The sequence below is a fragment of the Trichomycterus rosablanca genome, chromosome 12, assembly GCF_030014385.1.
Source record: "Trichomycterus rosablanca isolate fTriRos1 chromosome 12, fTriRos1.hap1, whole genome shotgun sequence".
Lineage (NCBI taxonomy): Eukaryota > Metazoa > Chordata > Actinopteri > Siluriformes > Trichomycteridae > Trichomycterus > Trichomycterus rosablanca.
In genome coordinates this window covers 34,103,310-34,125,272 of record NC_085999.1, presented here as the reverse complement: position 1 = coordinate 34,125,272, position 21,963 = coordinate 34,103,310, and the positions used below count along the sequence as shown (strand labels likewise).

The 21,963-nt window shown below is 39.3% G+C and overlaps 1 protein-coding gene across 1 annotated transcript in view; it reads left to right on the top strand.

Annotated features, from left to right (window-relative positions):
* Positions 1-21,963, top strand: part of col5a2a (collagen, type V, alpha 2a) — a 60,456-nt gene that overhangs the window by 15,684 nt on the left and 22,809 nt on the right. The window contains exons 2-10 of the mRNA XM_063006058.1: positions 17,975-18,199; positions 19,273-19,286; positions 19,386-19,418; positions 19,541-19,573; positions 20,743-20,796; positions 20,892-20,978; positions 21,390-21,467; positions 21,572-21,616; positions 21,731-21,784. Coding sequence (XP_062862128.1) covers positions 17,975-18,199; positions 19,273-19,286; positions 19,386-19,418; positions 19,541-19,573; positions 20,743-20,796; positions 20,892-20,978; positions 21,390-21,467; positions 21,572-21,616; positions 21,731-21,784 — 623 coding nt within the window. The remainder of the gene's footprint in view (positions 1-17,974; positions 18,200-19,272; positions 19,287-19,385; positions 19,419-19,540; positions 19,574-20,742; positions 20,797-20,891; positions 20,979-21,389; positions 21,468-21,571; positions 21,617-21,730; positions 21,785-21,963) is intronic.

The window sequence follows — 21,963 nt, the reverse complement described above, 5'->3', positions numbered from 1 at the left end:
CCTGTCACCACCACTACCACTAGTTGCCACTGTTTTGCCCTTGAGCATGTCCTTAACCCACAATTACCTCCTCTATCAACTGTAATTCGCTTTGGATAAAAGTGCCTGGTAAATGCCTTAATGTAAAGATCTGGTCTGTTCCAAACCTCATCACACTTTTGATTTGTTAAAAGTTTTAATGGGAGCAGCACAGTGGCCCAGCTGGTAGCGCTATCGACTCACAGCAAGAAAAGTCTGGGTTCAATTCCCCTACCAGGTGGCAGGGTCCGTTCTGTGTGGAACTTGCATGTTCCCCCTGTGTCTGTGTGGGTTTCCTCCTACAAGTCTTAAGACAACCAACTGGAATAAATACTGCTGTGTGTGAATGTGTGTGTGTGTGTGTGTGTGTGTGTGTGTGTCTGTCTGTCTGTCCTTTAATGGGCTGTCGACCTGTCCGGGGTGTTTCCTGCCTTTTGCGCAACAAATTAGTGCCACCACGATCCTGACAAAGCAGAATAAAGTGGTGGTAAAACAGACAATGAATGAATTAACACTTTGTTGTAGATGTAGTTATACAGACAGTATGTGAACTGTTTCATATATTGAAGTGCTGTGTTTTCATTTCGTAAGCAGTGTTTTATAGTTTTTGACTAGTGTAATGGTAAAAAAAGTAATGGGGAAAAAACTGTAACAACAGTATTTGTGGCTTTAAATGGTCTATAAGTAATCTGCTTAACATAAACTTGGTCACGGTTGGAAGAGGAGAGGAAAGTAGCTTTCATGCAATCAACATGAAGTGACAAAAATCTGTCCGACCTTGTTAACCAGCATGCTGCTCTTTTACACACGGCATTACATAATAACATGGTAAACATTATGTAGTGCACTTATGCCCAGTGGAATGTGGTCTGGCTACTGAAATGTACTAAAGAAAAAGTACTCTTTATTCTCACAGATTATTCATGTAAGAGTGCAATGTCCTTACACTGTTAACACATTAAAAATGAGTGCACAGGTTTCCACAGGTTACTTTAATGTTGCTACCTACATTCACATAAAATGTACAAATCTAACAGGGATTTCAACTGCCTAAGCCTCTACCCCCCACCTTCATTTCAGCCCCCTAAAAAGGTGATGTCATTGACCCAAAGCAGAGCTATGTGAGATGCCAAGGTCTGTTAAGTGGCCCCTGAGAGTGATATGGACTTTCTCAGTCCTCAGAGCGCACCCCTTCTGTTTCCTGTTCAGCCAAATGTGAAAACCAGAGGATTCGGGCTTGTTTGAACTGGTTTAGTCTTTGTGCATGGACTGTTTTTACTCTCTAAAAGCAAATCCTCTCACATGTGGATTCTTACATCTTTCAGGTTTGCAATAATGAATTAAAGGTTATTGCCGTTAGGGACATTTGTTGCAGGAGCCAAGTGTTTTTAGGATTTTTTTCCACTGCATATTGAAAACAGGAACTAACAAATCTTATGGTTCTAGTTGTACTTCATCTGGAACATCTGGAACTGCTAAGGTAGAACCTTTCAAACAGACAAGTCCTAAATTAACACCATCAAAACACTCTGTTCTGATAGATCATCAAACACTGAATCCTATTTGCCGTTAAATTTGATTGTAACTGAGCTCATGGCATCTGGCACTACGAGTGCACATGTAGTACGAGTTCAGCTTTAGCACCTTTGTTACTTAAATTGTTAACTTTAATGACAAAACTGGGACATATGCTACTGAGACGAGTGACTCTGCTACCTTATATCACAAACCTAGAACTTTTGTTAAGAATTGGTGGCTTTGGTACTTAATCTGTGTTTTTTTATACTAAACTTCTAGCTTTGGCCTATAGTACTGAGACTGGTACCCTTGGTAGTGTCTAGAACTAGAACTTTTGGTTGTTGAATTATGGCCTTTAAAATTAACTAGAGCCTTTGGTAGTGAATTTGGAAACTTTGGTATATGAATGAACCAGTTTCTGGATGTGACAGTATCAGAACTGGAACCTCTGGACAGGGATGCACAATGGGGGCCAAAATTCCCTGCTTTGCCACACCAATAAACTTAAAAAAATCTTTGTGTTGAACCTGGTGTGTTTAGAGAGATACCAAACCCCCAGTGCACTAGCAGGTTTGGTATGGAAGTATTTGGGTACCGGAGAACCTAAACCTTGGGAATTGGAAGTGGGACCTTTGTTAATAGAACTCTTGGTATAGGAAGTAAGATACTGGAACTGGGACCATTAGTACATGTGATCAAAAGGTTGCAGGTTCAAGCTGCATCACCACCAACCTGAGCAAGATCTGCAACCATTAATTGCTCAAGTCACTTAAATCATCATAATTGTAAGTTGCTTTGGATAAAAGTATAGGCTATATGCCACAAATGGCATTGTGGCAAAAGCACAGTTCCACTCGTCCGTTCCACTGCCATGGAAAAAGTCTGTTTAAAGTAGATCTGGGTTTCAATAATGTACATGGAATTCCTCCAGTGCTGTTTTGCTCTGAGTAAATATTTATAAAAGACGTCCTCAATTTGGCCCGGTGCCTTCAGATGAGCGCAATGTAGGCTAATGTTGTGGCAAACAGCTGTGGACGCTCTGCTAGCATTGAAACACAGACAGAAAACTGATGGGGGAGGGGGGTGCTAAAGGATGGAAAAGGACTGCAGGAAATATGGGCTCAACTTATCTCCATCTGCTGGAAATAAATATGTCAGGTGAAAAGCCAGTCTGTATGTCCCAGTGTCCTGAATGTAAGTGTTTTATTAGAAGGTTACAAATAAAAAATCCTCCCATTGATATGACTAAATGTGTCCGTGAAGACGAGACGTGACTCTGGAAAAAAGGAAAAAATGAGCATGAACACCTTTAACATCTGTACCATATTTCCATGGGAGCCAAATGAACCGGTTCCAAAAATATGAATACAAGCCAATGAATCTGCAATGAAATTCTGTTATATTTAGTTACTTCTGTCTGTATCTGGCTCATGTTCAGTATAAGAAAATGGCCTGTGATCCTATCGTACCAAGTATGCGTCTTTTCCAGGGACTTGACCAGTGTCCTCTCAATGGCCAGCAAATAGCTGTCATTGAAAACGGGATTCAGCCTTTCGACTGATCCTCCAATCATCTTGCAGAAGCTCCGTGTCCAGACCCGCCCACAGCTCCATTCACCCCAAGAGACGCTCAGCGTCCGGGGGCGTGACAAAATCGTGGCATTTATCCAATGACCGGCGAGTTTCGAAGCAATTTAAAAAAAAACGTTCCATGCAGTCCCGTTGAAGTGAATAGACGCTCAGCTTCTACGGGCAAATGCATTGACGCTCCGGGAATGTATGAGAAGTTAACAAAATCGAGTCAGTCGATCTGTGATAAGTAGCTGATTTTGAACGAACTCGTCTTCGAGATGAACGTGTTCTAACGCATTTGTAGTCAATGAAATGTTAACAAAACTGTACATATTTGACCATTTAATTTTTGACATTTTAGGGGAAGCTGAGCTTTCCTTGCAGTATTAGAGACATCGCCACTGATATATATATACATATATATATATATATATATATATAATAAACCACCTCCTTGTTTCTACACTCACTGTCCATTTTATCAGCTCAACTTACCATATAGAAGCACTTTGAAGTTCTACAATTACTGACTGTAGTCCATCTGCTTCTCTACATACTTTTTTAGCCCCCTTTCACCCTGACATGGTGGTGGTGTGTTAGTGTGTGTTGTGCTGATATGAATGGATCAGACACAGTAGCGCTGCTGGAGTTTTTAAACACAGTGTCCACTCACTGTCCACTCTATTAGACACTCCTACCTAGTTGGTCCACCTTGTAGATGTAAAGTCAGAGACGATCGCTCATCTATTGCTGCTGTTTGAGGTCATCTTCTAGACCTTTATCAGTAGCCACAGGACGCTGCCCACGGGGCGCTGTTGGCTGGATATTTTTGGTTGGTGGACTATTCTCAGTCCAGCAGGGACAGTGAGGTGTTTAAAAACTCCATCAGCATTGCTGTGTCTGATCCACTCATACCAGCACAACACACACTAACACACCACGACCATGTCAGTGTCACTGCAGTGCTGAGAATGATCCACCACCCAATACTATACTACAATAATACCTACTCTGTGGTGGTCCTGTGTATATATATATATATATATATATATATATATATATATATTATATATATATATATATATTTAAAAGAAACATAGTTTAATTGGTGTTTACCATTAAATGGCTTTTACCATTATGTCATTTTATTTATTTTTTGGTGTTTGGGAGATGGGGAGTATTGATGTGGTGGAGTTTCTTAATGCTGGCTCTCATTGTGCTGGTGTACGTTCATTCCTTACATACTTAAGTATAAACCAATATACTAGCAAAACATTTCTGCTCTGAGTGTATAAACAAATGCTGGGATCTCAAGCGTGAAGCATAAACAGCTTGTATTAAATAAGCGTTTGCTAGTTTGGGGTGAGTGAATCTGAGACATTTCAGTCTATATATTCTGGAAGATGTGATCTTATGCAACATGACAGGATATGAGAAACAAATGTTTGGACACCACCCAAAGTGCTGCTTAAGAAAGGCTTAAGAACGAACATTGTAGTACAAGTTTTAGAAGAAAAGTCTCTAGGAGTCGCTAGAACCCTACAACGTTCCTACAACGTTGTCTATGTAAAGGACCCTTATAGGTTTACTGGTCAAAATTATATTGTTGCAAATGGGATGGAGAACACAACGAAACTACAGTGTTAAAACAAGTCTAGGATAAAACCAAATTAATAACATTTGGAAAATACATGGATTTTCCTTATGGACATGCAGCCATGAGGTCTTCATGCTGTCACAAAAGAAAACATGGTAGACTAGCTTGCAAAATGGCTAGCATCTCATAATACTATGAAGAACAAGGCCTTTTAAGAGCATTTGAACTAATTCCCAGCAATAATATAAATAATTTTTAATAATAGTTATTAATACTGTGTTATTAGTTGAAATATTTCTACATTTACAAATTATGTTTGGTGTTCTAAACCGGTCCATGTTGTGCAAACTAAATTTAATAACACATGCAGTTCCATTGTTTACCACAATGGATGGTGACATCTGCCAGTAGAGCAGAGGAACTGCACATTTGTCCTGACAATTCCGCAGAATTCTGAGGTCAATACTGAGGTCAAAGGTACCACCTTAATTCTCTAAAATGGTCACAATACAGAAACATGGACATGGACAACCAAATACTGCAAATGACCAGTTAGTAAAAGAGTTTTATATACCAAAAGCCTGGTTAAAGCCATTAGGTGGCTGGATTGAGGGTAAGCAAAAGCCAACAGCCAACATCCTCAATGACTGATGCAATAGTTATGTGCAGGGGTATAGGTGGATCTTCATTTATCATGCCGGTATGAAGTAAACGAAATGCATACTAAATAGTATGTCAAAAAAAAAGAACACCACCAAAAAATGCAGTAGTGGCTCAGTGGTTTGGGCTCAGGGTTATAAAATATTAACTGAGAGTGGGTTCGTCAGATGGTCTATAGGTCTGCATAGAACAATTTTTTAATAAGCTTTAAGAAGGCCTTAGCCTCCGCTCCAAAATAGTCACCTCAAAGAGTACAGTAATGTTGTTAATCACATGGACAAATTAGAAGCAGGAGCAGGGACTTTGAATTGCAGCTTGCTTGACTGTGGTCGGTGTCACCCCTGTTCCAGCAGCCTTACATTCATGACAGACCTGTTTTTGGTGGTTCTTAAATTACACTGTATCATTCATACAAATATTCTATTCTGCATAATGTGACAGTTTGAGCTTTTTTACCAAATGTAACAAATGCAAACTAGCCCTATTTAAATGGGCACAGAGAAGTTGTAGTAACAAGAAATTAAGAAGTATTTGTTGCAATTCAGACAAAGGACATAAACAAAGAAACATTGAAATCCCAAGGTTGCCATGATGTGCATGTTCCCTAAAGGTGTATTTAAATGTTTAATTTGATCTGTATTTTAGATGTTGAATATAGTTTGTGGATGTTTAAATATAAATAAAAAGCACATGTTTGAGCAATATATATTATATTTAAAACAACATTGGTTCACTTGCTATGAAGTTAAAGGGAGACAAAAAGAATAGAGGGAACTAAATGTGAAGCACACTAACATTTCACTGACAGACCTGAAAAGAAACATGTAATTACTCTAAACTGCTGAAAGTAAAGCCATTGTTATCATAACCAGACTTTCATCAGACTGTGAAAAATAAACCTTAAAACTTTGTTTCTGAAGATGAATACACTTTAATTTTACTCTACTGTTTAGTTAGTGATTGTGCAGTACCATAGATTGCATGTTACACCAGTTCAAAGTGGTTACAGAGCACAAAGTCTGAGCTTTAGTTTACCACAATGAATGGCAACAGACTGGGTCTCATAACTTTTAAAATGTTTATTTTTGTATTTTCTCATATGTTGTTTGTGTAATCCAAAAAATAATTGGATAGTTTGATAAAAACACATAAACCTGTATTGAGAACTCTAGAGAGACAGCTGACCTAGATAAGTGTTTGGTTTCTGATGCTTCTGGATGTCTTTAAGCCCTTGTCTGGCCACCACATGTGTTTTAGTTCAGAGAAAAAGACTCTCATGTTTGATACAAAGAGCGTTTAACCAAGCATGAACCAATGAAACTGAAGGTTTTAATTCTATTCCTAACAATAGTCACAATTACAGTGGTAATAATGATTGTTAAAGTAACGCATCTTCATCATTAGGCCTTTAATCGTTTTCAAATCCTGAGCTTTCTGTAGGGCAGATGTTCTCAACATGCTGGTATTCAACTGGTATTCCTGTACCACCACTGCTGGACTGAATTGCCTTAAGATGTATTGCATTAGAGTCTGCTATGCCTGGTCTTTCAAAGCTCTGGTGTAGAACTCTATTGCTTACATTTCTGTGTTTAAACACCTGATTAACTAAATCACCTGTCCTTCCTCAATTAACATGTATAGGAAGGTGTTCCTTCTACTATACATTTAACAGAACAAACAGCAAGCCAAGCAAAAATTATACAACAATCAAATAATTAGCATTTTATTAACAAGAAAACGTACAAGGTGCATCGTTAAAAACTTACCTTCAGGTACTTAAACAAGGGCTTTTGTTTTTGGAACTGTGACCTTTGTTACTAAAACTAGAACCATTAGAACCTTTTCTGCTATAAATAAATATTTTCTACTATAAATGTATTATTTGGAACCAAAACTGGGCCTTCAATACTGAAATCAATATCTTTAGTGTTGGATATAAGGTCTGTTTACATTTACATTTAGCAGACATTTTTATCCAAAGCGACTTACAGTTGTAACAGTATACTGTATAAGGGTTAAGAATCTCGCCTTAAGGGCCCAACAGTTGCAATTTGGCAGTTTACTGATTACTAGTCCAGTACCTTAACCACTAGGCTACAGCTACCCAAACTATAAGCAGCAGCACAATGTGAGAACCGAGAATAGGAAAGACAGATAACTGGAGCAAACCAAATAGCACTTGGGTGCAACTCGGACAGCTACTCAATCCACCAGTGGGTTACAACCCAAGTGCTTACCAGCGAACCAACCAGTGAAATCCTGCAAAACAGACACCCATGGGCAGAACAAGAAATGGGTTAGGCTTAGGGTTAGCCCAGGCCCATGAATGCTACCAGAATGCAGGAATGCCATCACTGTTTACTGACTGGGCACCCAGAAAACAGAACAAAAGAAGGCTTGTAAAGAGGCCAGCAGAAAAAAGCCAGGCAGGTAGTCAAGTTCAATCAGTCAGTAAGGCATATTAGACAAAGTCAAACAAGGGACTAACAAAGGACTAAGCTCAGTCCTAGGTATGCATATAGAGCGTGTGATGTTTGATTTAGGTGCAGAGAATGAGTTAAAGCATAGTTCTAAAGTGTAAAGTGAAGTATAGAAATGTGTTTTATGTCAATATTTGCCCCCCCTTCTTCAGCCCCCTTCCCAAAAGCAGTTTTAGCGGGCTCCTTATTAAAACTAGGACCTACTGACCTGCTATAGTTGTGTTGCTGAAGTTGTGTTGTAGCTGTGTTGTTGTTGTGCTGTAGTTGTGTTGTGAAGTAGCTGTGTTATTGTTGTTATTGTGCTGTAGCTGTGTAGTTGTGCTGTAGCTGTGTTGTGCTGTAGCTGTGTAGTTGTGCTGTAGCTGTGTTGTGCTGTAGCTGTGTTGTTGTGCTGTAGCTATGTTGTTGTGCCGTAGCTGTGCTGTAGTTGTGCTGTAGCTGTGTTGTTGTTGTGCTGTAGCTGTGTTGTGCTGTAGCTGTGTTGTTGTGCTGTAGCTGTGCTGTAGTTGTGTTGTGCTGTAGCTGTGCTGAAGTGGTTTGTGCTGTAGCTGTGTTGTTGTTGTTCTGCTGTAGCTGTGTTGTTCTGTAGCTGTGTTGTTGTTGTGCTGTAACTGTGTTGTTGTTGTGCTGTAACTGTGTTGTAGTTGTGCTGTATTTGTGTTGTGATATAGCTGTGTTGTTTTTGCTGGGCTCTAGCTGTGCTGTAGTTGTGTAGTGCTGTAGCTGTGTTGTGCTGTAGTTGTGTAGTGCTGTAGTTGTGTAGTGCTGTAGCTGTGTTGTGCTGTAGTTGTGTAGTGCTGTAGCTGTGTTGTTGTGCTGTAGCTGTGTTGTTGTGCTGTAGTTGTGTTGTTGTTGTGCAGTAGTTGTGTTAATGTGCTGTACTTGTTGTTCAGAAATTGTGACACCAGGTAAATTATGCACACAGAAAACTTTAAGGTCACTGAATCACAGCTTTCAGTAAAGGATGAAGGTTTGGTGTTCAAACCACTTCAGTCAGCCTTTGCTGTGCTGGCAGTGTAAATGCCTTCAGCATGGAAGCCATACGAGTTCTTTTAACTAAGTAAAATGAGCTTCATGAGTAAGACTGTGTGTTTGTGGGTAAATTACAGTCTGTCTGTGTAATTGTGGGTAAGGTTAGAGGTCAGAGCAGTGCAGGGTGTAGTGCATTTAAATCAGACATTTAGTCTCTTTCATGTTTCAGTTCAGGAGGAAATGTAGCACAGTCTGGGGGTCAGAAAGCCAGAATGCAACCAATGTAACTACACTCCACATACTGTATTTATTTTCCCTATACAGATGAGGTCAAAGACTTACATGCACTTTTATGTGCAGTCCACATATTATTAATAGAGTTAAGTCCAGGGGTTTTGGAACAACGTACCAAAAGCTTCCTTTTAGCCTGATTTAGCCATTTCAAAACCAGTCTGACATGTGTTTTGGGTCACTGTCCTGCTGGTACTCTCACTAACTGGCACCCAACTCTAAAGCATTATAGATGTCTTCATGTTTTACACTGAGCAAGGTGCTCTTTGTATCAAATGCTATTCCTTTAATGATCATAGCTAGATTTTCTCCATGGACTCATCAACCCCCAGATGGCAGAGTTGAGATTCAATATGATGTATTCGCAATCCTAGCTCTGGTGTGCTAGCATGTTTTACTGCTGCGCCACCTGAGCGGCCATGCATGAAGAATTTTTAGATCGCATTTGAATAAAGTAAATAAAGTATATATTTATTATTTCATGAACTACTGCAGCTTTTGTCAGTTTTATAACCATAATTCAGCTTAGTCTAGTAATTCAGCTAAATCTAGAAGGCTTTAAATCACAATCTACACCAGGGGTTCTCAACTGGTCTCAGCCCGGGACCCACATTTTCTCATGGTCATTAAGTCGCGACCCACTTTTATAGAATACAAACCAAACAAATTTATTTTTGAAAAATAGCCTTCAAAAACACATTTGAACATACAGTACATATGCATGCAAAGTGAATTTAAGAGCAATTTTTTAAAGAAACTGAGGAGGACCATGCCAACTGCATGTATAAAAGTTACTACAATAAATTTAAATATCAAAACTGCATAAAATAAATAAGGCTACAAAACAAGATGCTTTCACCTAACCTGTCTTTTGTGGAAGTCAGTGAGACAGTTGGGCATGACTTTACTTCTGATCAGAGTTTCAAAGTCTGGGGTGACAGTAGACAGAGTTACTCTCAGATCATGCTCAGTGTTCAACCTGTTTCTCTGCTTTGACTTGAGCTGGACCAAGGTAGAAAAGCCACTTTCACAAAGATAGGTAAGACGCCCGGAGTGCATGTTCTTGTTTGGAGCAAGATGCTGTCAGACACTTCTGTGATACCTTTAGCTCATTTACATTTGTACATTTTCAGCATTTAGCATACGCTTTTATCCAAAGCGACTTACACAATGAGCGGAACACGATGAGCAATTGAGGGTTAAGGGCCTTGCTCAGGGACCCAACAGTGGCAACTTGGTGGTGGCGGGGCTTGAACCGGCAACCTTCTGCTTACTAGTCCAGTACCTTAACCACCTAGCTAAAAAACTCCACCGGCTTGTCTTTACATGCGGGATGTTTCGTTTGTAAATGTCGCATTAGTTTGGATGGTTTCATGCTCTCATGTGCCAGCATGAGAGCATTACAAATAACACACTGGGGTTTCTGTCCGTGTTTGTCCTCAATGAACGAAAATCCACATTTCAAATACTCCGGGTTATATTTGCGTTTCGCCATCTTGCCTCCGAACATCATCACAAATTTAAAGAGAAGGGTAACCGGCAAACGAATGGTGGTTATCATGGCAACAAGAATGCTGTGCGCGTCTGATGCGTGCCTCTCTCTGTCTCTTTTTTTTTCCCAGATAAAAGACGAGTACAAAATCAGATGAGCATTAATTATTATTATTTTTTTTTTAATGTATTTATTTTTTACAAGCTGTCCGCGACCCGCCCAGAACGTGTCCCAAAAGTGGGTCGCGACCCACCAGTTGAGAATCGCTGATCTACACAGTGTTCTTTTCCTACTACCTTGCCTGTCAACCCGTCCACATCAGCTAAATAATACCGACCCACAAAATAGTAAAAGACACATCTAATCCAGCATATAATCAAAACGACATTATACATCTGCTAGTACAATGCAAGACATGGCGAGTGATGAATGTGCTCCAGCTCGCACGAAAACATGTCCACAGTTCTTGCTGGAAAGACGAACTCTATTAAATGACTCACTGTTTCCATAAGGTCATTATCTAACCCCTAAAATCCGGGACCGGAGAGAAACCCCTCCACACAGACTACACGCTTTCACACAGTAAATAGGAAAATCGTACACCTTTTGTCTGGCTTTTGACAACTAGCTGACAATTCACATCTGAATATTTGAGTGGACGTGTGTGGGGTGGAACAGTGGGGGTTATATCAGGAAACTTCATGGAAAAAATTAAACTATTACTATATTTTTTACAGTCATTGCTGAGGAACCATTAGGACCAGTAAAACTAAAGAACAGCATTTTTTATTTTTGTTCGTTTCATTATATATGTGGGTTTCTCCATTTTCAAGGACTATAAACAAGGGCTTCATGTTTCTGGCCTGGAATCAATCCATTTACGGGTATTCATGGACTAATCTTGGGGCATGTTCAAAGCTAGAGGTAGCTGAACAGGCATACCAACCAGCGAGCTGGAAAATCAAGCATCAGGAGAAACACTTAAAGGGGTCATTGCACCCACTGCCGTCATTGTCTACAGACTGCTGAAACTGCACGGTCTGCAATGAATTAGGAATTGGAAAGAAAGAGGAAAATGTCTGCAAACCCCACTGGTGTGGTTTTCTGGACTGGCTCATGAACCGCACTTCTCTCCACATACATTACTAACGCTTGCCTTAAAAAAAGCCCACGATGGAAACACCATGTTCCTACTTTAGAGAGCTTAAAGCTTTGTTCAAGTATTATAATGCTACATAGTGTAATACTTTATATATACATTTATTATAATATCATATATGTACTATTAACACATACTGTATGTACCATTATGTACATACACTATGACCAAATGTATGTGGGCACCCGAACATGACCTTGTGGTCTAATACAAACATATCGGAGCCACTTCTTTTCACATAATTAAAGTTTGTCTGTTGGAATTTGGAACCCGTGCCAATTTAGTTAACGAGAGTTACTGAGATCAGGCTCACAATCAACATTTCAGTTCATCCCAGAGGTGTTTAATAAGGTTGAGGCTGCAGAAGCTCCTTCCCACTAACCATAATGAAATCATATCTTTATAGACCTGTGCATAAGGGCAGTCCTTCTGAAGGAGGAAATGACCTTTTACAAAATTGGAAACACACAGTGGCTCGGTGGGTAGAACTGTCGCCTCACAGCAAGAAGGTCCTGGGTTCGATTCCCAGGCGGGGCGGTCCAGGTCCTTTCTGTGCAGAGTTTGCATGTTCTCCCTGTGTCTGCATGGTTTTCCCCCGGGAGCTCCGGTTTCCTCCCACAGTCCAAAAATATGCAGTCAGGTTAATTGGAGATGCTGAATTGCCCTATAAGTGAATGGGTGAGTGTATGTTTGTGTATGTGTGTCTGCACTGCGATGGACTGGCGTCCCATCCAGGGTGTTACTGTGTGCCTTGCGCTCTTTGAAAAGCAGGGCTGATTAAATTTCATTTGCTTTTTTGTTAGAAATAATTATACTTTTACATGTCTAGTCTGTTTAATTAATCCTCCAGGCCACACAGGAGGATGGAGGTCCCTGTTAAGTCTGGTTTCTCTTAAGATTTCTTCCTTGTAACATTCAGGGAGTTTTTTTCTTGCTGCTGTTGCTCATCAGTGGTTTTTGTTCCTGGAATCTGTAAAGTTGCTCTGCCACAATATCCACTGTAAAAAGTGCTATACAAATACATTTGACCTAACTTTAAAATCAGACGTGTTGCTACACACATCTGCCAACATTCTTCTGATTTTGAACTGACCATTACATAAGTTTGCTCTGTTGCCAGTCTGTTAAACTGGACATTGTATCCTGTTTCATATTTTCTCTTTTAAGACAGGAAATGAGATTAGTCCAGTAATCCAGCATGTATGACCAGTGAATCCACGCTCAAAAAGTTCTGACCTTTTCTTCATTTAAAAACAAGGATGCGGTTACAACCAAAGTATGATGAATTTCCATCCAGGACGATATAAAAATACTTTTAATCTGCCTATTTTCTCTGCGGGTGCACGCAATATCAACATGTTTTTTCACATTGTAATTATTATTATTATTAGGGGGGTAAGGGAGGTCCTAAAATCACCTCAACTTTGTTTTGTCACCCTTGTTTTGGTTAGCATGTTCATCAAATGGCAGGGCTGGGGGTCGGTCACAAATAGAGTTGTGTCTCTGAGTTCAGGGAATTACGAGGATTCTTCAAAAAGTTTTTGCACTTTTTAAAACTCTATTCATTAAGAATTTCAAAAACAAAAACCTTCCGATGCCTTTCTCCCAGCGTCATACCAATTTTTTAATGCCATCAGGAAAAAATTTTTTGCACCACTGATGCACCTCTGCATCCACATCATCATCACATGAAAATCTTCTTCCCCTTAAAGCTTCTTTGAGCGTCCAAAAAGGTGGAAACCAGATGATGCTAAATCCGGACTATAAGCTCTTTCTCAGTCTCTTAGACACGACCAATTACTACTCCGGCCACCCTCACTGTTTCCAACAAGAACAAAAAAAAGTGCGGAAACTTTTTGAAGATCCCTCAGAGAATAGTGCATGAGTATGGATCAAAATATGGTCGTGTATTCCTGGGTGGATTCTCTATCTTGCAAGTACGTCTATACAGGGACTTGACCACATGTTGCAACAGTTAGAACTGACGGCTAAAGGTTTACAGTAATTTAGGTACAAGGTCATCAAGATCCATGTTGTTGTGCATTACATGCACTACCAGTCGTGTCAGGATGCCACCCATAAGCCATGAGATGTTTCTCTCTCGGTTTATCTTGGAAATGTTGTAAGTTCCACTTTTATACAATGCTTTGATGCCCCTCGAGCTTTGTAAGAATGTTGTTCCATTTCTGTCCTGGGAGGTTCCTTCACACCATATGTTCTTCAGATCCGGCAGCTTTCTCTCTGGATCCTGGCATGATTTACACTCACACAATCTCACCCCCCTTCTGACCAAAGAACTTTAAACAATTCCACAACCACTAAGTTCACGTGCAGACCAGCCTTTCATGCTTGAGTTTCCTTTATCTTTATCCAGAGTATCTGCAGCTACGGTCGTGTCGTGCCTGGAAGCACTTAAATATTATTTAAAAGCATCGGCTGTCTATATGAGTTATATAGTTGTTTGATCTAGTTCCTGGAGTCAGAAAGAAATTTGATTTTTTTATCAGCGCTACACTGTATGAGCAAAAGTATGTAACACCTGACCATCAGCTCGCTAGACATTACATTCTGAAACCATGGTAATGGTCACTACTCCTCTGGGAAAGCTTTGAACAAGATTTGGAGTGTGTATGTGGGCAGTTGTGTTCATTCAATCAAAAGAGCCGTTGTGAATTTGGACCAGAAGGCCTGGCTCATAGTCAGCATTCCAAATAATCCCAAAGGTGTTCAATGTGATCATTGTAGTTCCTCCACAACAAACTCATCAAATCATGTCTTCTTTACGGACCAGACATTGTGCACAATGTAGAGCTCAAACTCAAACTAAAAGAGCTTTCCACAAAGCTGAAAGGGGCGCTCGGATGGCATAGCGTTACATTACACTAGTCGACTACCACTGGGAATCAGGGTTGGAAATCTCAGTGATGCAATTGGCCACGTGTATACACAGTTATGATTGGCTATGTCTAAAATGAAAGGGGGGATGGCTAAAGCCCCTATCTGGTTCTAAAATATGAAAATGAAATGAATTAATTGATAACAGGGATCGTTGGTGAGCTATACGGATCTCCGTATGAACACACATGTCGGAGAGGCTTGTGTTAGTCACGACTTGTCAGGGTTAGGTGGGTCCGGCAACACCCTTAAACACTGGACATAAGCCAGGAATGCAATCTATCAGAGGGAAACACACGCTCACACATTACTACGGAAGCGTATTGCTGCCACACAGATAAAAAAAATACCGTCAGTATGTCGTTATAACGAGAAAAGGATGTCGTTTTAACGAGAAAATATGTCATTATAACAAGAGAGGATGTCGTTTTAACAAGAAAAGGATGTCGTTTTAAAGAGAAAAGATGTTGTTATAACGAGAAAAGTTCATTACCTTAAATGCTGCATAGCTGACGGAAGCGTATCTGCTGATGGAGAGACAGTTTGCACACATGCATGATGCTGTAGCTTGTGTAACCTTGCAGCTTGTCGTACCGATCAAGATTCACCTTTAGGAACAACAACAACAATGTCTAAACTTAGTTTATTATTCAACATTTGTCTGACATTCGGCATTCTGATCTAAATAAGTGCTTCGAAAAACACATAAGACCCACTTATTTTATGATTTCTTACACGAATAAAAATAGTCAACATACTACAAAAACAGTTTTATGTTAATTTTAAGATTACGTCTATTTATCTAAAGAAAGGTTATAATGAAACCGTTTATCAAGCTCCCACTTCATCTAACGAGTTAGTGACGTCATAAAACTAACTGAGAAACGTAGGAGACATTAACTCTGCACTTATCCAGACTAATAAATCCATTTAAATCTTATATATAATTTGTATATTTGAAATATAAATTTATTACAGATTTATTGATCTTTATTTAAATGTAATGTAAAATAATTACTGTTATTTCAAAAAATAAGGTGTGTGTAGTAGGTGAGAAACATTGATGTGTTTGTGTAAAAATTGTTTGACATTAATTCATCAAATCAAAAAAGATTTAAATGGATTTATTAGTCTGGATCAGCAGATACGCTTCCGTCAGCTATGCAGCATTTAAGGTAATTAACTTTTCTCGTTATAACGACATCCTTTTCTTGTTATAATGACATACTTTTCTCGTTATAACGACATCCTTTCTCGTTATAACGACATCTTTTCTCGTAATAACGACATCCTTTCTCGTTATAACGACATATTTTCTCGTTATAACGACATCCTTTCTCGTTATAACGACATCTTTTCTCGTAATAACGACATCCTTTCTCGTTATAACGACATATTTTCTCGTTATAACGACATCCTTTCTCGTTATAACGACAAATTTTCTCGTTATAACGACATCCTTTCTCGTTATAACGACATCCTTTTCTCGTTATAACGACATACTGACGGTATTTTTTTTTTTCTTTGTGGCAGCAATATGCTTCCGTACATTAACACACTCACATCCAAGAGAAATTTACAGCGTAATCTGTATGTTTTAGGAGGTGAAAGAAAAGAATAAGTGCATGAATAGAAGTCTGATTTACAGAGTAAATAAATGTATAGTGTAAGTTCATGTTCCTAAATCGTTCACCTTATTATACATTTAAATACTTAGAAGGATTCATGTGTGTCCATCTCTCAACCAGTAAGTCTCCAGTTGCAGTTCCATCCTTTTAGGGTAAAGGTGCCAGTAAAGGTAGAACTGGTAGCTCATGGATGCCATCTACTGTTCATCTTTTAGCTCTGGTCAAAGCTGTTAATACGTTTACTGACCAGTTCAGGAGGGACAAAGAACATACAGTTTATATTATCTTGGGATTTTAATCAATAGAATGATTGAATGATTGAAACACATACTTGTGTGTGTGTGTGTGTGTGTGTGTGTGTCAGGTAACTTTGTGACATGGCGCCCTAGCTCTTCATTACTGATTATGGTTGTCTATCCTCTTGATTGCACCTACATAATGTAAATGGCACAGTGGTCTCTTTGTCAAGGTGAGGAAGAAAACCAAATGTCACCTTATGCTTAGAGGAAATGATTTGTCAGATGTGACCCAAAAACTATGAAAAACACATTTTTAAATGTTGAGAACGAGTTGCAATATAATAAACAGGTAAACATTAGGACCGTGCGGCTAGGGTACTTGACTGGAAATCAGAAGGTTGTTGGTTTACACCCCACGCCACTAAGTTAACACTGTTTAGCCTTTGATCAAGGCCCTTAACCATTCATTGCTTGCATTGTATTCAGTCATAACTGTATGTTGCTTTGAATAAATGCATCTGCTGAATGCCTTACATGTATAACAAGTAAATGTCTCTTTATAAATGGCGAGTTTTACTCTGTTTTTGTAAAGCATCCTGGGTCTTCTGCAAGAATTAGCTTACACTACATGGTCAAAATAAATGTGGACACCCTTCCTAATTACAAAGTTCAGGAGTTTCAAACATGCATTGTTAACAGCTGTATAAAATAATCTATATCAGATGAATACTCTTATACTGTCTTATGGCCCTCGTAGTTGAGCGGAGGCTGTTACAGCCGTAAAAAGAAGAAGACGCCGCTCAGGTGGCGCAGCGGTAAAAACACACGCTGGAACACCAGAGCTGGGATCTCGAATACATCGTATCGAGTCTCAGCTCTGCCTGCCGGCTGGGCTGAGCAACCACGTAAACAAATATTGGCCTGTTGTTAAGATAGGGGTGGGATATTAAAAAAAGCCGGATAGGGACTATCTTATAACTAATTCAATTACGACCTCTGCTGGCTGATTGATGGTGCCTGCACAGAGACGCTGTGCAGGAAAAGAGTGCTGTCAGGGTGTGTCTCTCCGTACACAGTGCTGATCCGCATTGCACTTGACAAAGTGTTGGTGACAAAATGCATACGGCTGCTGCCCACGTGTCGGAGGGGGCGTGGGTTAGCTTTGTTCTCCTCAATCAAAGCGGGGATCGGCATTGGTGAAGAGGAAGTATGATGCAATTGGGCAATTGGACGCGCTAAAAGGGAGAAAAAGGGGAGAAAAATGCATAAACACATATATATATAAAAAAGAATACATCTCCACATTATGGCTCATTGTTTTCGAATGGGATACTCAGGTGTCCACATACTTTTGGCCATGATTCAGTTTAAACTGAGGACTGATCGAGGACTAGACTCCACCCTATAAAAGCATAAAGAAAATCGTCATGCCTCTCTTTGTTTCTTTCCTGCAGGAGATGTAGATGATCTGAGCTGTATAGAAGACGGGCAGGTCTACACCAACCGGGACGTGTGGAAGCCCGAGCCGTGCCGAATCTGCGTGTGTGACAGTGGTACCATCTTGTGTGATGATGTGCAGTGTGATGAGGTCAGCAACTGTGAGAAGGTCAGGATCCCTGAAGGAGAATGCTGCCCGGTGTGTGACAGCGGGGGAGGAGGAGGAGGAGGCAGTAACACCAGTAAGCAGGACATGAGAACTGTGTTAATCATCATGAATGTACAGTAATTATGTAGCATGTTTTATCTACCTGGGGCTGTACAAGAATGGATTAAATCCTAAATCCCACAGTTATACATACACCGACTAGGCATAACATTATGACCACTGACAGGTGTGAATAACAGAAGTGAATAACACTGATTATCTCTTTATCACGGCACCTGTTAGTGGGTGGGATATACAGTATTAGGCAGCAAGTTAACATTTTATCCTCAAAGTTGATGTGTTAGAAGCAGGAAAAGGCCAGTATCTATCAAAAGTGGTCCAAGGAAGGAACAGTGGTAAACTGGCAACAGGGTCATGGGTGACCAAGGCTCATTGATGCACGTGGGGAGCGAAAGCTGGCCCGTGTGGTCCGATCCAACAGATGAGCTACTGTAGTTCAAACTGCTGAAGAAGTTAATGCTGGTTCTGATAGAAAGGTGTCAGAATACACAGTGCATCACAGTTTGTTGCGTATGCAGCTGCATAGCCGCAGACCAGTCAGTTAGGAATAATGTTATGCCTGATCGGTGTATATGGAGAGTTCAAAAAGCAATTGCCCCCATTTAATTACCTCTGTTATTGCAAATTTGTTGCTGAATGATTTCGGGGTATTAAATAAAATATATGATGCCAAGAGAGCTTACATAAAACATGACAGATTTGTAATTATTTATTTAAAGAAACAACACTTGTAATAAGCAGGTCGCCCCTGGGAGGGAGTAATTTCCCTCTTGGTTATCTAATTAACCAGTTTACTAATTTTGCTTGATTACAGCAGCCCTGTATAACCTGTGTATTCCAGCATGTCCCTTACATGAGACTCGACCTTGACCAGTATACAGCATTTAAATGTAAACATATAAAAATGTACCTTAGAGTTGGCTGGTTAGTATGTTTTTACAAAATTTGCTTGTAATTTAGTCAATAATTCATTAAGGAAGCCAAACTCAATATAGCAAATACCAAAAAATAGCAGTAATTGTACAGCTTTAACCACTTTGATTCTTGAGCTTAAACCTAATCTGATCTGTTTTGTTTTATTTTCAGACAGAGTCATAAAAGTAAGTTTTTCCTCCCTAAAGTCTGATTTATTTAAACATTTATAATGTGTTTATAATGAATTAAGTGTCATAATTGACTTGACCAAACTGTATTTTCAGGGTCAGAAGGGTGAACCTGGAGACGTTCCAATCGTAAGAATGATTTTAAATGATACATCATGATACATGACATCAATCACATGTATAAACTATCATGTGTTGAAATGAGCTGACATTAGTGTGTGTTTCTAAACTACTGGTGTGATACTTTACAGGTCACTGGACTTCCAGGACGACCTGGACCAATGGTAAGTTTGGATGACTGATCATTTTGTAGTTTAATTTAAAGTCTTCTAAATAAAAGCAGCTTAACAGTAATAATAAACCACTAAAACTGGAATAATAAGTGTACTGATTTCTAAAACCAGTTCAGTTCTCTGGAACAGCAAATAGCAGTAAATGTTTTCAAACAAATACACCAAGAACACATTCATTCAATCATCCATCCATTTATCTATCCATTCATGTACATTAAACACTAATCATCCTAATCATTTTAATCCATTTACATCAAGGGACAATTCAATAATGGCCATGTTTTTAGAAAACATGAGAGAATCAGATTAACAGATTACCTGAAGAAAACAAACACTCATCCTGGATACACATGCTAATCAGCTCACAGTGATCAGCATGTGCGGGACCACTTTTGGGGATCTGCCCCCTACAGTGACCAATCTAAATATTGGGACAGATAAACACACTGTATCAGAGGAAACACCTTAGTGTTTGGGCAGGACGATAAAAGTACAGAAGTTTAGCTAAATATACTGGTCTTAGACCATGTTGGGATTTGTACGATAGCAGGAAGAGCTTGATACTAAGTTGAACAGGTAACCAGTATAACTGACACAGAATTGGGGACACCAATAAGAAGTGAGTTCCAGAAGTCAGAGTAGGACGATATGAAAGCTTGAATCAGTTATGGAATACAATTGACATTCTTACAGTCACACCATCCACGTTGAGTGTGAGGAAAATTTGCAATTACAGACTTTTTGCAATTGAGTAAAATTAAAAAATTTCTGGTTTATTAGTATTAAGTCTCAGAAAGTTCCTGTGTAGTTTTGCTACTATGTTTAAAAGCCCCAAATATCTTAGTAAACTCCCGTAGCAGTATAGCCCATCATACATCCTTTAGTGAAGACAGGCTGCTAATTGCAGATAGGTTGATTGTTATAATATTCTGATAAAGTAATTAGATTAGATAAAAAACATAAGATTTATATGTTTAAAATCATAATAAAATGTCAGAGTTCATCCTGAGTTGTGTACTAGGCTAGTGCTTGTATTTTGTATCTAATAAAACGTGTATTTGTTATTGCTACAGCTCATTTATTATTGACTATAGGTGTTGTTTATTAGCTCATGAACTAATAATCATTACAATTCATCAATTCATCAATGTGATTAACAGGGACCACCAGGTCCATCAGGATACAGGGGAGACCAGGGACCCAAAGGCAGACAAGTAAGAAATTCTAGACATTTCTTGGACTATTTAATGTTGAACCATGTTCATCTTGTTATAGAATACATTGCATTTCAATATCTTCTCGACTGTAGGGTCCAAGAGGCTTAGCTGGATACGACGGAGAGCCTGGTGTTCCTGGACAGCCAGGAGATCCCGGACCACCAGGTCACACCCCTGGAGTAAGTACTAAATGTGTAAAACGTAGCTCTCATCTTTGCTTATTTTGGTTGATAAGAATTAATCTTGTGAGACCAGAGGCTAGTGGGAAACATCTGCTGCTGTAGCTTTCAGAACCATTTGGGAAATTTCATGACACTTCATGACATTTACACCTTGTGTAGGACTATATAAGAAACTATATAGGAGTTCTGTACAGTCACCAGATCTATTCAGTGATCCTAAATAATTCTTAATGACGGTCAAAATAAACAGTTCATGAGGACTGAGAGGATAAGCTACATTTCAGCTCTGATATAGAAATGTACGTATATCATAGACTTGATCTAAGATCATTCAGAGAAGACCAGCACTGTGATACATTGAAATGTTTGTATAAAAAATAGTATGTTTTAATAAAATTCATTTTTTAGGGCCACCTCTCCTCACATATGGCAGGAGGCTTTGATGAAAAAGCAGTAGGACAAATGACCATGATTCCTGGTCAAAGAGTAAGTATCAGTTAAAATGTGTTTAATAACTTGAGAAAAAATGTTTCACATCTTAGTAAAACCAGCAGGTACCAGTGGATTCTTACTATTCTAATATTTTTTAGGGAGAGGCTGGTACAAGAGGACCACCAGGATCCAACGGTCTACCAGTAAGTCCTAACCATTTGATGTTCTAAGCATAATTGCATAAGATTACATTTGATAGGACTAATCAATGATTATCAAGTTTCCAGCCACTATAAACTCAAATTTTCCATTTTCAGGGGTCACCAGGACCACAGGGCTCCCCTGGTGATTCTGGAGAGCCAGGATCAATGGTAAATAAACTTAACCTGCTTTATCCTCCAATGCTTTACAGTCCTACTAGTACTAAGAAATCACATTTAAAATCTTTTACACCTCAAGATTTTATAGTTATTCTAGGTCTAGAAAATTTAACCTTGATATCATGGCCGGGGTACAGCAGCAACAATGTGCACATGATTATTCAGATAAA